Source organism: Athene cunicularia (assembly GCF_003259725.1).
Source record: "Athene cunicularia isolate RWA chromosome 3 unlocalized genomic scaffold, athCun1 chr3_part1, whole genome shotgun sequence".
Classification (NCBI taxonomy): Eukaryota; Metazoa; Chordata; class Aves; order Strigiformes; family Strigidae; genus Athene; species Athene cunicularia.
Window position 1 is genome coordinate 102,755,021 of NW_020799097.1, and position 16,032 is coordinate 102,771,052.

General features: G+C 35.7%; 1 protein-coding gene across 1 annotated transcript in view; it reads right to left on the bottom strand.

Annotated features, from left to right (window-relative positions):
- Positions 1–16,032, bottom strand: part of GPATCH2 (G-patch domain containing 2) — a 120,965-nt gene that overhangs the window by 6,232 nt on the left and 98,701 nt on the right. The window contains exon 8 of the mRNA XM_026845830.1: positions 11,720–11,802. Coding sequence (XP_026701631.1) covers positions 11,720–11,802 — 83 coding nt within the window. The remainder of the gene's footprint in view (positions 1–11,719; positions 11,803–16,032) is intronic.

Consider the following 16,032-nt stretch of genomic DNA (forward strand, 5'->3'; position numbering starts at 1 on the left):
AGCTTGTAAAATAAAATACTGAATGGTGAAAGTCCAAGGTAAAATGAATACTAAAATTAATTTCATGATACTTCATACCCTCTCAGCACAAAATGACATCCTCTAGTACTTGAAAGTTGTGAAGTGAAAATCACCTTGTAGAAATAATTATATTATTCTCTCTTCAGCCATTAAGTATTTTTCTTTCTCACTTCACATATGTTCAGAGTCTTAGAAGCTGACCCATACATTCTCTTTTTCCATACTGCTGCCACTAAGGTGCTTTTATAGCATTTTAATATTATTCTTGGTCTGTTTCTGCCACTGCGGTTTGAAACAAAGAAGTTTCAGGAGGGGGAATTCATTTGGAATTCAAATATTATATTTTCTCCCTATTTATTCTGGTGTGCTATTTTTTGAAAAATACTGTAAAAGATGACTACGGTTTTGGAGACTATAATGTCTTCAATCAAGAATTCACCACTGTCAAGCAGCTAGTTCATCATTCTATTAACTTGCTAAATAAGAACACAAGAAAAGTTGAACATGCACTTCTGAAAAACCTCATTTATCTCAAAAAAAAAAAAAAAAAAAAATCAAAGCCCCACAGTGGAAACTGCATAAACAGACAGGAGTTCAAAATGAGAGGTGCACATTAAGAACCTCATGATGATTGTGATGATGAATTTACCATCCTCCAACATTATCCACTATAGATCTGTTCATATTCAGTAAAATGCTGGCTACGTAAAAGGTAGACACCTTTCTAGTAATGTTAGTTCCTGAGTCAAAGAAAAAGGGAAACGCACTGAGAGAGGGCATCCTTTAATACTGGTTTGAAGACATGCTTAATGCTAGGCTTAAAATAAAGGCTTTTAAGTCAGCAGCCTCCAGTCCCCAAGAGGCTTCCTCTTGAACTGACCAGCACAAAATTCAATGTCCAAGACTTCCTTTCTTTTCAGGCCCCCACAGGCAGAGGCAATTTTCATACAGACAGGTTCCTGACACTGCCTGGCATACACAACACAGGCTTTGCAACCTTTTAAAGTTATACTTTCTAGCTCAAAAAAGGGAAAGAAAAAAGGCTTTTGTTCAACAAAAGTTCTGGTAAACCTCTCAGGTAAAATCCTGGAAGTATGTTTTGGTCTGCTTTTCACAAGTGATGGTAAGAAATGGAGCATCATTCCAATGAATGTCTGTGGAACAATTAAGGGAAAAATTTAAAAGGGAAGAAAGATCCAACAGATCCACCAAGCAGTAAAGAGCAAGTATATTTCATGACATCTGAGAACTGAAAATATTAAACCATTCATAACGCTGCTTAGGCAAAGACAGCAATGCTGATGGAATGGTATGCAAGGCATAGCCTGAGACAATGTAAACAGCTTTTTTGTTAGTCTATCTGAGGGAAAAGCCCACAGACCTTTTCCTGTAGCAGCTGTACCTTTCTATATGAATTTCAATTCTCAAGACAGCCAGAGTAACCTCACAAAAAAGATACATGAAAGCAAAATCTGTACCCTGACATGTCATTTAATAAACCAATGTTTCCAGCTTTGATATTTTTTGAGTAGCTCAATGCTTGTTGGTTTTTTTTTGTTTTTTTTTTTTTCTTGTGACTGACAGGATAATTAGAATATTTTTTGTTTTTAAAGACATGTAAGTACCTCTAGAACATACAGTATAACTATTTTTCCCTCCACTGTACATACTTTTCTAACTCCTGTTAGAAGACTGAAACCCCCACTGAAGAGTTCTGTTTCATTCTTATACATCACCAGATTAAAATTAAAAAAAAAAAAAAAAAGAAAAATAGCAGAAATCACCATAAACTTGGTTTCACACCTCGCTTTTGAGCAAACAATCAAACAGCATACACTGTCCAAAGCATACTGTGTATGGAGGCTTTGTATTGCAGCAAGAATAAGGAAAAACCTAAAAACCACACAGCTTGCCTGTATTACTGACTAATTAATCCTTCTTGCAAATAAGGTGAATATGGTTAGCTTTTATTTTTATTGTAAAAAATATGTAATATATGCAGGCCATTCATTTGCAGTATGCTCTATTTTACATAAATACTATCTATATCTATTCCTGCATTTTTCACCCATCATTTGAAAAGTTTATCTGTAATGCAACATATTTTACTTGAATCAGAAGAATATGGATAGTGGTATTGCTGTCTTTCTCCATTCCACAACCAATCAGCAATCAGGAGAAAAAAATTTGCATTGCTGATTGACTGCATGACAGGAGAGAGCTCTTAAAAATCATGCTACACTGTGTGCTATTCCCCTGACCCCCATTTCTGTGCTTTGGGCTTTTATTTTCTAATTAAGAGCAGTAATTGTCCTTGCAATATTCATCTACAAGTTCAGTTTTTAATTCATGCCTATGGCACTTCTTGGACTAGCCAGTAGGGCCTGTTTGGGACAATGGTCCAAGCACATTGGCCTTGAAAACGACTGTGCTACCTCTGGGACGTGTTCAGTCTCGACCCACCCAGGAGCAAGAGCAAAATCAACCCATCACACCGTCCCACAAAATAATAACCATGTAAAATGAGATTAAGAAAAAAAAGCAGAGATAGATTTTTCTGAGTTTATTGCTGTATGAGGTTTTGTGGGGTTCCAGGAGTTACGAGGAAGTTTCTGTACTAATAATTTGTAGGAATCTCCTGTGTAGTTTTTTTCTTTCTACAGGATGAAGATGTTTTTAGCCACCGCAACAATTTGATTCTTGATCTACCAGATGAATAGTCTGCATGTAGAAGTGGCTGCCATTACCCAAGTGAGGAGCAAACACTGAGGAACAGTAACTTGCTTGAATAGACAGCACTGTAGAATACCCTCATTTATGTTCCTTCTCTTTGTAATATTGTCAACCAAAATAACAACAAAAAAAGGCCAATCTTCAAACCTTTGTGTATATGAATAGACACACTTCAAGGTCTACATGTATTATGCATATGACCTTATATACACAGAATAGGAATCTATCAGTAGAAAGAGGCAAAACCAGGAAGGGTAAATCAAAAAACTCATCACATTTGTTTAATTTTGGTATGATATTTATGATGGCATTAAAGGCAGGTTTCAATGAAAAATAAAGGTATGCAATTTTTTCTTAACAGCTGTTGAGACAGGTATGTCCTGGTTAAACAGTACACTAGCATTCAGTGCCATACCCTTGATTTTACAGTGATTGCCATGAATTAATTTAATTCCATCTGTAAGCTAAAATCAGATCAGAGGTCTAATGCTGCTGCGGGCTCCACATCTGTTTAATCATTTTTGGATACGACAGCTTGCAAAAGTTCAGGTTTTAAATTTGCCTCATATTTAAGAAACAATGTTACACCAGTGTACAACATCTTCAGCAGGAGACAAATGAGCCCATGCACAGTTTTGATCTGACAGATCCACTTTCTTTGAAAAATGCTTCTAAAAAAAATTAAAATCTCACCAATTAAGTATAGAATAATAAAGGAACTGTAACCCCATAAACCACTATTGTGACAATATTTATTTGTATGGTCCAATTGCTGAATAAGGTTAACATCAAGCATGTTTGGTTTATACTGGGGTGAATAAAATGAGAATACAGCTCTTAATCTCTTAAATAACCCTTACTTAAGAAATTTTTTTCCCTCCCCCCCCCCCGATGTAAGAAACAAATGAAGGCATATTGAAGTAATTTCATCTCTGGCTACTGAACTATTTTTGATGTTAAGAAAATGGGTTTTTAAACAGTTCTGAGAAAATGACACTGTACATAAATATAGTCTTGGCCTTTCATCTTTCTTTTATATGATTAAGACTTGCGAGCAGAACAGCAATGCCTTTGCAGAGCATACCACAACTATTATTTCCTCTTCTATCACTCCCAGCAGCCTTAAATCCTTTAAATCCTTTCCTAGAAGGATCTCTTTTTGCTTGGGTAATTTTTGCAATACGTGGCCTGCTAACCCTTACCCCCTACCCTGGATCTCACTTATGTCTATCACAGCAGAGTCAGTCTTTCTACCTCAAATCTTCCAAGGAGTATTGTGGATGGTAATTCACTTGCGTAATTGGCTCAAGAGATGAAAATCTTGTATCTGCCTCTCTTAGCCACTAATCTATCCAGCTGACTGCAAGCCTAATTGGCAGCTTGTTTAGTAATTTGGCTCCTAAAGTGTTGTATTGATGTTGGATAAACAGCCAATGGAAGGAGAAACGATACATGCTGCTTTACTTTAAAAGCTAGTGCACTTTCCCCCTCATTTTCTGAAAGCATTTAATATTCCATCTATTCTTTTTCTTTTCTGACTCCTCACCACCAGACAGATGAGCTCAGAACAGTAGGGACTGATCCTGATACATAAGACAATTTTACAAGGAATCAGAGCTATACATTGCTGTAGTGTATTTTTTTTTTATGCCAGCTCTCTAACGATCAAAATGGGAATCTGACTGCCTAGCTGTTTATATTTTTAAAACTGTTTTGGATAATTGTGCAGTCAGCAGCATGACCATAGCTGACAGACATACTGTGATTTTTTTAAAATCAGTACCTGCAGTGGTTTTCAAAATTCAGTATGCTATGGCCATATATCTAAATAAAAGTTACAGAGATGCCATATTACTTAGCTAAATATTTGAGATTGCATTTTTATACCAGGCTTTTTCATATCCCTCACACTGAGCTATCCAAGACTGTGTCTGAAGAATAACCTTACAGTAATTATAGTTCAGGTGAGTCTGCTTGCATTGTATTTTATTCTAGCTAGCAGAGAGATAAAAATAGCAGAGAGGACAGAGCTATAACTTCAGTAGGTGTTGGAAACCTCCATATTTACCCAGTGACCACAGCAGAGTTCTGTTAGTGACTGCACTGCCATAGTTTCAGTCCTACTGCCCCATTGCAAGGGGTATTAAAGGAATTGTTGCATAACTGCAGCATGGGTAAATGCATTCTTTCTTGCAGCATAGACCATAGATTTGAATCCATTTCAAACTCTCCTGAATATATAAACATAAATTCACACACTGACTAAAATTGAGACACTGAACTTTAGGTTCAACTGGTCATCCAGTATCACAGATCACTTGGAAATGGATTTGAAGGTGCTCTTTCCTTCCATGCTTTATTGGACTACACTGTGTATAAAGTGTAACTTTGTGCCCATTCAGACTTTACTACTACTAAAACTGGTTGGGAAGAGTTGGAATTATTAGATTCCCATTTATCCCTCTGTAAAAGGAATCTCTTCAACAGCCAAGACTGCCTTTTCACTTGGGTCCAGAGGTCAGTTTTATACCTTGTCTACACTGACAGAAAGACTGCCCCTGGATGGCATTTTGGAAGAAGCATTCTCACTGGGGACCATTCCAAAGTTCTGCTCAAACCCCTTGAAACCTGGCAAAATTGCTGCCTTCTGATAAGCATTCCCTGACTTTTACAAAACGACTTGTAACCTTACACTGAAACCCACAGAGAAAGGATTTAAATCACAGTAATACTCTCACAACGGACAGCACAGTTATTGCTAATTTCAGCAAAAAGATTGAGGATTAAACTGATATTAGGACTACACACATTACGGTAGCTCTGTCGGACTCTAACTCAAGTTGGGATGGATTGCCAGGATACTGGAGGTGAAGTTCCACTTCTATTGCCTGTTCTGTGCCTATGTGCTTGAGTACTATCTTCTGTCAAATTATCTTTCTTTAAAATGAAGATTAATTAATTAAAACTAGGCATATACATCTGCATATTTTTTACTATGGGCTAAATAACTATTTGCCTATTTATTTATGCAAACAATGCTCACTGTGATCCCTCTATCAGTAACGAAGGCATCAGAACGTAAATCTTAGTTATTACATTAGCACTGGCACTGTCAATATATAGGCTGAAAGGTAAGCTTCTCTAACAATCAATAAATCAAAATTTCCTCTCATTGTAGTGGAAATCAAAAGCAAAAATTTTCTTTATGAAATCCAGAGTATAACAGGTATTTACAACAGTTTTTACCAGAAACTTTTCCACCAGTTGCAAAGCTTTTATAGAAAGACAGAAAACAGAAACCCAAACTTGCCCGCCACCGGAAACATGATCAATGAATTTTACATTCTTACATTATGAAAATATTTTCTCAGATCCTAAAGAGTTAGTTTTATTCATCTGAAGTGGAAAAACCCGCCGCATAAAGCTATGAGGTTCAAGCATAGGCCTCCTTCCTTATTCAAAAAGTAAATTATCTCCTAACAAACCTTTCAAAAAAGTGATTTTTGTGTAACCTATAGCAGGGCCTATTTGCAGCAGTGCTCCCTATTCCACTGGGATAAAGAAAAACTAGCAACCATCAACTGAGAGCTTGTTGTGGAGAGCTTGAATAAGAAGTTGTACTAACTGTGGAAAAAACTACACATATTTCCTCTTTACACATTTTAACTCCCAAACCTTCCCTGGTTAACAAAAGTCCTTTGGTATTATCAACCTAAAGCAGACTGTCAGGAATGTCAGGTACTGCTTTTATTGGTTGAGTTCTAGGAAAACTGCATGATGTACATCAGCCCATATGAAAAAGGTAATGGTTCTAACATACTGAATCTAAAATGGAGGCAGCTCCTCTCTGTGGGGAATCACTTTGTTATGGTACCTGGTAGAGAACAAGAACTTGCAGAGCACATAACTGACCTGGAGGATGAGTCTCCCTACTGACATCTCTCAGTTTCATGCAAAGCTATTCCAGATGCTCTCATTGGTGATATTCTCTGTAAAGCTAGTTTATGATTCGTGAAAGTGAAGTCTAAAAAATCCATAGAATCACAGAATATCTCAAGTTGGAAGGGACCCATAAGGATCATCGAGTCCAACTCCCAATGGAGGCAATTTGAATGCTTTCCACAAAAAACCCCAGCTACCTTAGGAAAAGACTCCCAGAGTAATTTGGGGAACTATTTTGGAACCTTCCACATTTCAGAAGATGACAGCAGTAAGAAAAGACAGGTACAGTCGTCTTCTATCAACCTGAAGACTTCTTCTTGACTTTATACTGACTGTGTGTACAGCGTGAAGAATATTGTCTTCTCTCTAGATCACAAGAAATCCATCAGCAAATTCTCAGTATAAACTTGGTTCTTGTTGAATTATGGATCTTCTGAAGTTTGTTACTGAACTTTTCTCATGGTGTTTAGATGTAAGGGACCTCACCTGAATGAATGACCTCAATATCAATGTGAAAAGTCTTTTGCTCTGAAGGGACAGCAGTTTCCAATACTGGATGGTACTCTTGCGATCTTCAAATTTTTGAATTGATTTAGTGAGAAAATATGGTAGGAGAAACAAAAGAAACAGAAAGGAGTCTGTAAAATTTAATCTGTGGAAGAAACTAACGAAGCTGGACAATCAAGCAGATATGCTGTGTAGGTCAGAAAGGATTTTGATAGACTAAGGATAGGAAATGGTGCAGTGCAACAAGGCAGAGTGGTCACAACACATGCCAGTGTTGTATTGCCCTGTGACAAGGGATTTCTGTCTATGCTGTCCACTTGGAATTGTACATTTAGTAGAAGAAAAGCTAAATCAAGGTAAATCAAGCTAAAGAGAAAGCAGGCATTGTTTGTGTAGAGTTTTGGAAATTTATTGCTAGTTCATCCAAATACACAAAAGTCTACCCCTTCCCTGCGACTATCCCACTAAGTTGACCTTCACCACAAACTTAGCCCCAGCCACCCCTGTTATCACAGTGTAATCACAATCCTTTTCAAATCATCATTTTGGTACTGCAGATATTCAGGTCTGATTTTTAATCACTGACATATTAAGCATCAGCAAAATAGTTTGCTTAGCTGTTCTGTTGGCAATTTTTAAAAAGGAATGAAAACATGTACCCTTTTGATTACCTTGTTAAAGTGAGTCATGACAGCATTATAGCAGTGCTCAGTATTTCTGGTGTAATTAAGAATCTGTCATATTTTTCATTAAAACACATTCTTTAAAAGGAGACTTTTAACTTGGTCATTTCAATCAGTACCAGCCTGAAGTGTAGCATGCAACACGCCAACTAGGTGAAGAAAATGACATCTGAAATTTGCTTTTGCAAAATATAAGTATTAAAGTGCCCATAACATGCACAATAATTTATCTTTTTATATGCGCATTCTCTGTATCTTAAGTACAAAATAGCTTTCTTTTTTTAAAAATTAGCTTTTGCAGGTTTTCAACACTGCTCCAAACTGCAAAACTGAGCAAACAGATTGTTTTCAAATAGAAATAAATGGCTATTTACAAGGCACACAAGTAACACAACTTTTTTTGTTCTGAATTGAATTTTCTAAATTTTGTAAATTAACATCCTACAGATGTGAAGCAGGATTTGATGATTTTTTCAACATTTAAGACTTAGAGGTTTCTTGTTAAAAAACCCTAAATATCTGTAGTCTTGGGGATTTAACAGGAGATGACCGAGAAGAAGCTTGTACAGAAGATGACAGAGTTAACAGAAAAGGAACTTGGGTAAATGCATATTCAGTGTATGAACATGGCACCTAAAATTCTGCAACATCTACTGGTTTGATATGAGACTTAAACTAGGTAATCTAAGACTGAAATTACTGTAAACATTCCCAATGTATGTGTTTCAAGTAGTAACAATACTTTGCAGAGAATGTCCTTTCTCTTATGTCTAAATTCTTTTTTGTTGCTGTTTCGTAATTATTTCCATTAATGCTGAACCCAGTTTTGGTAGGGTTATTTCCATGATAATGTATTAGTTTATTTAAGGTTTTTATACATATTTGAGGGCACTGTAATGCTGCAATGAAGTATTTCAGGGTGTCATATGAAATAGCTCTACCACTCAGGTAGTCAGAGAGAGCATAAAGTAATTGAGAATGACCTGGTCCCAAATCTGACTAGAATCACTGAAATTATATCAGTTTCATGGAAGAAACCATTAAAAAAAAGGAGATATTTATAATGTACAACACCTAATTCTTAAAAGAAATCATATGAAGTAAAGAATTTTTACTAGTATCTTTTTTTAGTTGATAAACTAATTAACTACCCAGGTTTGGTAACACAGATGGAGCTCTATCAAGCATCCACAAATCAGAAAATTTATCTTAGTAAAAAAGGCAGAATAGGACTCCTATCTCAGTACTGTCAGCTCCTAACAATCCACACCCACATTATCTCCCATTTTCTTCATTTCTTTTCAACACAGCTTTTCTTCACCTTTACAAATGACATTTTCGAAACTATAAAATGCTCTGTTCTGCTCAAACTTTTTTGCTTCAATAGTTTCTCATTGCTGTACAAGTAAATCTACATCCTTTGTTACTAATATACACAAACCTATTGGTATGTGACTTTGACTCCCGGCTGAGAACAGGCTATAAATTTAGAAATCAATATCTAACTCTATCAATATTCATTTTACTTTTTCAATACAAAATACAAAGGTGAAAGAGCAGTAAATAAGCTGGAGTACTGAAATAAATTGCGTGTTCTTGTCACAATTAATAAATGTTTAACCAATAACGCTTCTTGCTACAGAAGTCTATGGCTTTGTAAGGTGTCTCAGAGTAGCAGGTGCTACCCTTGTGAGACTCAAAATCAGAGAACATGTTTCGATACTTCATTAGGATCACTGGTCATTCTCTTCAATACAACTGAACCTCAACATATAAACGACCATTTTCAACACTTTGCACAGTGCTGCAAGAATTAATTCAGTGATATAATTTATTCAAAAATTGCAGATGAGAATTTAAAAAATACTTTTTTCAATGGATTGGCTCATATTAGGTGAAACTTTGCTAATTTGCAGCACATATAGCTCAAGAACATGTTTGCAGCTAATCACTCATTTACAGACAGCCTTTCAGGTTTCACTATGATGTTAAATATGGACTATTATTAGCAGAATGATTAATTTCCAACTTTTGTTCATGTAAATACACTTCTGTTCTTTCTTTCAAGAAAAAAGATTACAAATTTTTCTACATAAAATGTAGTTCTTCTATTGCTGCAACTAACTAAAACTACTCAAAGAAGAATAATCAAATAGTGATTTAATTTTAATACAACTTCCCAAATGTATTTCCATTCTAAAAGGAAACCCTGGTATAAAATACTGACAAAGACAAATAAACAAGGCCTGTGATGGAAAAGCAATAATTTACCTTTGAGAAAATGGCAATAATTTATAAAATGTTATACATTACCTACACATATGTACAAGATTATTCAAAGTTTACCAAAGTTTCTTTTTACTTAGAAACTTACAGTGATGAGATGCAGAAAAAAACTTCTAAGACCACAGAAAAAATTTTCAATTCTCCAAGCCCAGAAGAAAATTGAAAAGATTACCTTAAACTTGAAAAGAAAAAAACCCACATATTAGTTAAAAGGTACCTCATATAATACCCTTATCCACCGTTATTCTCTGTCACTCTCCACATAAAGTCAAATTTTGGGGCCAAAATGATCTCTAAAATTGTGAATATATAGCTACGCAACACTGAATGACCACATTATATATTTGCCTTGGTATCAAAATATTGGCTTTGAAAGTTATACAGAGGAGCCAGCTTGTAAAATAAAATACTGAATGGTGAAAGTCCAAGGTAAAATGAATACTAAAATTAATTTCATGATACTTCATACCCTCTCAGCACAAAATGACATCCTCTAGTACTTGAAAGTTGTGAAGTGAAAATCACCTTGTAGAAATAATTATATTATTCTCTCTTCAGCCATTAAGTATTTTTCTTTCTCACTTCACATATGTTCAGAGTCTTAGAAGCTGACCCATACATTCTCTTTTTCCATACTGCTGCCACTAAGGTGCTTTTATAGCATTTTAATATTATTCTTGGTCTGTTTCTGCCACTGCGGTTTGAAACAAAGAAGTTTCAGGAGGGGGAATTCATTTGGAATTCAAATATTAGTCTTCTCTAAAGACATCTATTTAGAATATATTTGAAGAACTGTATGTGTTGCATATGTTGCTGTAGTAATTGATATATGACTAGGACGTACAATCCAGATTTCCATATTAGCAATATATAAAAAGCCTCACACAAGCGCACACACATATAATCTAATCCTTCCAGTATGCACATATATAATTAATACAACAAACTGATGAGAGTCCTATAAATCACTGCTAAGTATTGAAAAAGTAATTTCACAGCTGTGACATCAGCAAAATGCATCCAATGGTTGTGACCTCGCATCTGTAAAAATCTTTCAGAAATGTGCTTGCAAGTGCTTCCTATTTAATCTACAGCACTAATTTTAAAGCTGTGTTTCGCAGCGTTATCTCCACATTTTCAATTGTTTGCTCAAGAATTCACATCCTATCTTTATTGTGCAGGGTATTTATAGTATTCATATGCATTCCCCACAGAAAAAAGATACCTCATGTCTTCTACCTCGTAATGCTTGAACAGACATGAGCAGTAATCTTTACTGTCTATGATTCCCAGTATATGAAAAAAGATTTATTCTCTTTAAAGAAGTGCCATGCTACAAAGGACTAGAAATTGGAAATGTTTGAGGGAGAATTAAGAGAGCCTATTTACTTCTTAATCTCTATTAATAAATAACAATAGGACATAACTGAAGTTATATGGGAAGTTACTGAATTTATCAAGCATTTCCCCAGGTCACTGACCTACTGCTTTGTATTTACAGATTTAACATCTTGTGTTTTGTGTTCTGTCCCAGGAAAATTGGTTACCTGTGGGTCCTGGCAGGGGAGCAGCTTTCCTTCTCCGTTTGATGTCTCCCATGCACAGTGATCCTAAATGTACACTGGTTTGCCTGCAAGTAATTATAGGAGAAAACTATTAACAAAGGGAGAAAACCACCACATAAATACACAGCTTGTATAATCTGAACCTATAACAAAACATTCTCAACCAAGATGAAGCTGCACAGTCAAGCCACCAATCTTGTTTATATCGAAGCATAATTATGTTTGTTGACAAGCACTCAGTATCTAAATGCAGCATCATAAATTGTTACTGGAATGAATAATATAAAGGGAATGCTTTTTAATTTTCAAAACTGGCAATCTTTCTAGCTCAACATAAAACAAAACCAGTGTTGCTCCTGACAGGAAAATAGCTAAGATTAATTATCTAAAGAGATCACAATACTGTTGGTAGGTTATCAATTGGCTAGTAACGCCTGACTGTCAGAACAACATTTATTACATGAAAAGCATTATCAATTTTTTTTAAAGGTAAGATGAAGAATGAATGAGAAAACATGAAACAGTAAACTCTTCAAAGGTGCATGAAATAATATTTGTAGCACAGCAATTTGTCCTCTTCTAATTCACTGGCAAGTTCTGAGAATGATAACATGGAAGCACAGTATCTGGTATACTCATTAAACAATTACAAGCTTACATGTGGAGACTGGAAAATTGGTGGAGCTGCAGAGGATGGCAAACAAGCAAATCTTACTGCATTAAAGCCAGCTGTTAGAAGTAAGGTACTACAGAAAAGGATACATTTGGAATTTCCAATTATTGAATTTTGGAATATATAATCTTAAGGACAATTACAGTTACTATTTTTCTTAGAGCAATGTACAGTGCCTGTAAAATGGAATATATGTAGCCAGAATTTTTTTGGAAAGAACTAGAACAGAAGGAGAGAAAATGCAGTAAGTTATAAACTCCACAATTTAAATATGTCTCCATAAATGTTACTGAGAAGTGTGATTCTTACCACAGAAGTGTAGTGAATTTTGATAAAATTACAAGCTGAGAATTGCATCTGACAGTCTACCATTGCATAGTAACACTCTGTCACTCATGGGATCTGGTTTCAGCATGGATATATGACTTAGCCTTTACTGAATTTATAAACTTTTTAAAGCTGTGCTGCTTCTAAATGAATAAAAAATGGTCATATAATGTTGAGAGACCCCAGATCTGCTCAATAATGTAAAAAAGTGACAACAATGGCTTGATGAAAAAGATGACAAAAATGTACAATCTTCTACATACTTCTAAAAAAGTTACAGTAAATTAACACAGTACTTTTAAGTAGTAAAATATTCCAAGAAAAGTTTCACACAGTGAAATGAAGTGCACTCTAGGTTCACCTAGTGAACCTCTATGTCAACACTTATTTAATTCTCTTTGTTTTAAAACAGACATTTTCCTTCCAATTCTTCTAAGTTGAAATTGTGTCCTATTTTAACACCCAGAAACTGAACACAGTTGAACTAGTATATTAAAACAGTGATAAACTTCAGATCTAAATTTAGAAATAAACCAAGAAGTATAACCCTTTCATAACTGACTGTACAATTAAAAAATAATATTTAAATATAATATGGGGAAACAATTATTAGATAAAAAATATTTAAGGGATGTTTAATCATCAACAGACCAGTATTTCACATTGATACTAAACATGCAGAATAAGTTGTGTGGTAAATTATATGTTAGAACATCATGCAACTCTGTTTTCTCTTCCAAATGAAAAAGGGAGAAAGTCTCCAGGAATGCAAGTAGGATGAAAGATAAAAATTAATAAAGTCAGGCAATTGAACCTAAAGACCTGAGCCACAGCAGTAACAGCTAGCAGCGTTTGAGTTATTTTACCCAGAATTGATTATCTGTTACACTACATTGAGATATCTAGATTATTGATCTGTAAGATTATGGTACTGGGGTCTCCCCACTTTTCCTCCAGGCACACGGAATGGAGTTGCAACAAATAACACTAAGTAAGGACTACTTTGTTATTGTTGTCACCCTTCATGTAGAACATAGCAGTTACTTTTTAATTTAAAATCAATGAACGTCTGAAAGGCAGCCTTGTTCCTTCAGCATAAATGAATTATTCGCCTTTGCTGAGCACAACAACCCGATCACCAGCCAAGGTGAGAGTGGGTATTTCTTTGTCATTGCTGAAAATTCTGTACATCTCAAATAAACACCAATATGCTAGAGCACCAATTAAGGTTTGTCAAACCAGGCTATATGGCCACTAACATCAAACATTAAGCTAACTCAACGATTCTAAAGTGGCATTTGCCTTCACCAGGCCTTAACATTTGATATGCACTGTCAATGTAGATCACAGCAAAACAAAGAGCTTTTAATTTTTTTTTTTTTTTTTTTTTTTTTGTTAAGAGCAACAGACAAGAACTATCACTGCTATGGAACTGGCAGGTTAGACAAAATGTGGTTTTTCCGAAGCTGCACAGTACATTTTGAAATGCTTGTAATGGCGGTATTATAAAGTAGGGAGAACTCTGACCCTCAATCAGGCTAAGTTCAGCATTATGTTTCTTAGCATTAAATCAGAAAAGTGCAGATTACAGAAAGGAAGCAAGCTATTTGCCTGACTTCTCTCTATTTATCCCTAGCTTGCTTCCAGCTATCATTTATAAATAGTGCTCTGGAGGGAAGCTAGGCATTTTATTAGGGAAAAAATAAAACTTGTTAAGACCACCTTGCCTGAAAACTTGGCTTTTGATATGCTGGTGACAGGGACTAGAGCAAGCAGTGTCAAATGGAATAATTTTAAAGGAAAGACAACAGGAACTTGTCGCCTCACTGTATGCATTTACAAATAGAGGCTTTTCAGAGTATTAGGCCTAGTTAAAGCTGCCCTCTGGATAAAAAGTGCTCCCAAGCAGCCTCAGACAAGCTTGGGAGACAAACAGATGTGACTATGGTCCCTGGCGTTTGGCAAGAACACTCACTGTCAATAAGAAAAATATGAGCATGGACAGGGCATCAGCTGCACCACGGCCGAGCAGGCCTGCAAGTGTCATAGCAGTGGCAAAGTTGTGGCAGAGGGAAATAAGAGGGCTGCAAAAGCCAGGCTGGTGTGTACTTACACTAGCATGCCAAGAATTTTTTTGTTGTTGTGTCATGCCTCAACATATTAAACAAAACCACTGGAAATGCCACTGTCAGTTTTTATTCATTTTTCATCTTGCACACAGTGTTTAGATTCTCCTTTCTATGTGGTAAATAAAAGCCTCAAAACCAAAGACAGGGTGTGAAGGCATAACAAAAAAGCTACTGAAATTATAAATAATAAACACAATAAAAATAGTTTTGATACAGCAAATACTTTTATAGAAGCAATGACATGTAAACCAATTCACAAGCATCCACACATTCTTGTGACAAACACTCACTCTAACAAATTTTTGTTACCTCCTCCTTAAATAGTCTCCTTATAATTTCTTTTTTCAAGGTAATTGCCCTTACTTTGGTAACATGCCTAGTCTCTTTAAGCTCCCCAAACTTTTCTATTCATGCCTACACGACACAATCTCTTTTCCTGTAATTTTTATAGCTCAGTAAGCAAAGACTGTTGATGAATACCTTTTCTGCAGTTGCACATGTTCACCTCTCCAAGACATTTGTAACAGGCTATGTCAGATTTCTATCTATCCTGACCTCTGCAGTCAATGGACCATTGGGTTACATTCCCCAAATAAATGTCTGTTCTGTGGGGGAACCTACAGCTGCACTGCTTTAATTGCAACCCACCTTCTGAGCAACTGAGTACACAAAGTGGTTCTGAACTGTTTCACTAGTTGTTATCACCTTTGCTGCTATCAGAGTTCTAAGTTCACCAGTCCAGTCACTAAGAAGGATAGTTCAATAAAAAGGGTGGAGGACAGCAGATCCTCCTGAATATGAGTTCTAGCTCTCTGATTTATTACATGCTTCTGTAATCACTATCATCCCATATGTAAAAAAAAGAAAACCCCCAAATCCCACCAAAATGCTAAAAAAACCCCTCTCCCCCAAATTAAAAAAATCCCATTCAAATTCAGTAATTGTTTCACAGTCTCTTCAGAAAGATGCAATGAAGACAGTGTTACATAGCAGCTTCATGTGCACTAGTACAATGGGCTAAACTAACGAGCTGTGTGTACTGGTGTATTTAATACAAAATATTTGCATGTTTATTTTATGTCTCATTGTAGCAACATGTCTGTTGATCACTCTGTCTGTCTGCTATTAGCAGCTGTCACTTTCCTTGCAAGCGGCAATGCTTTATT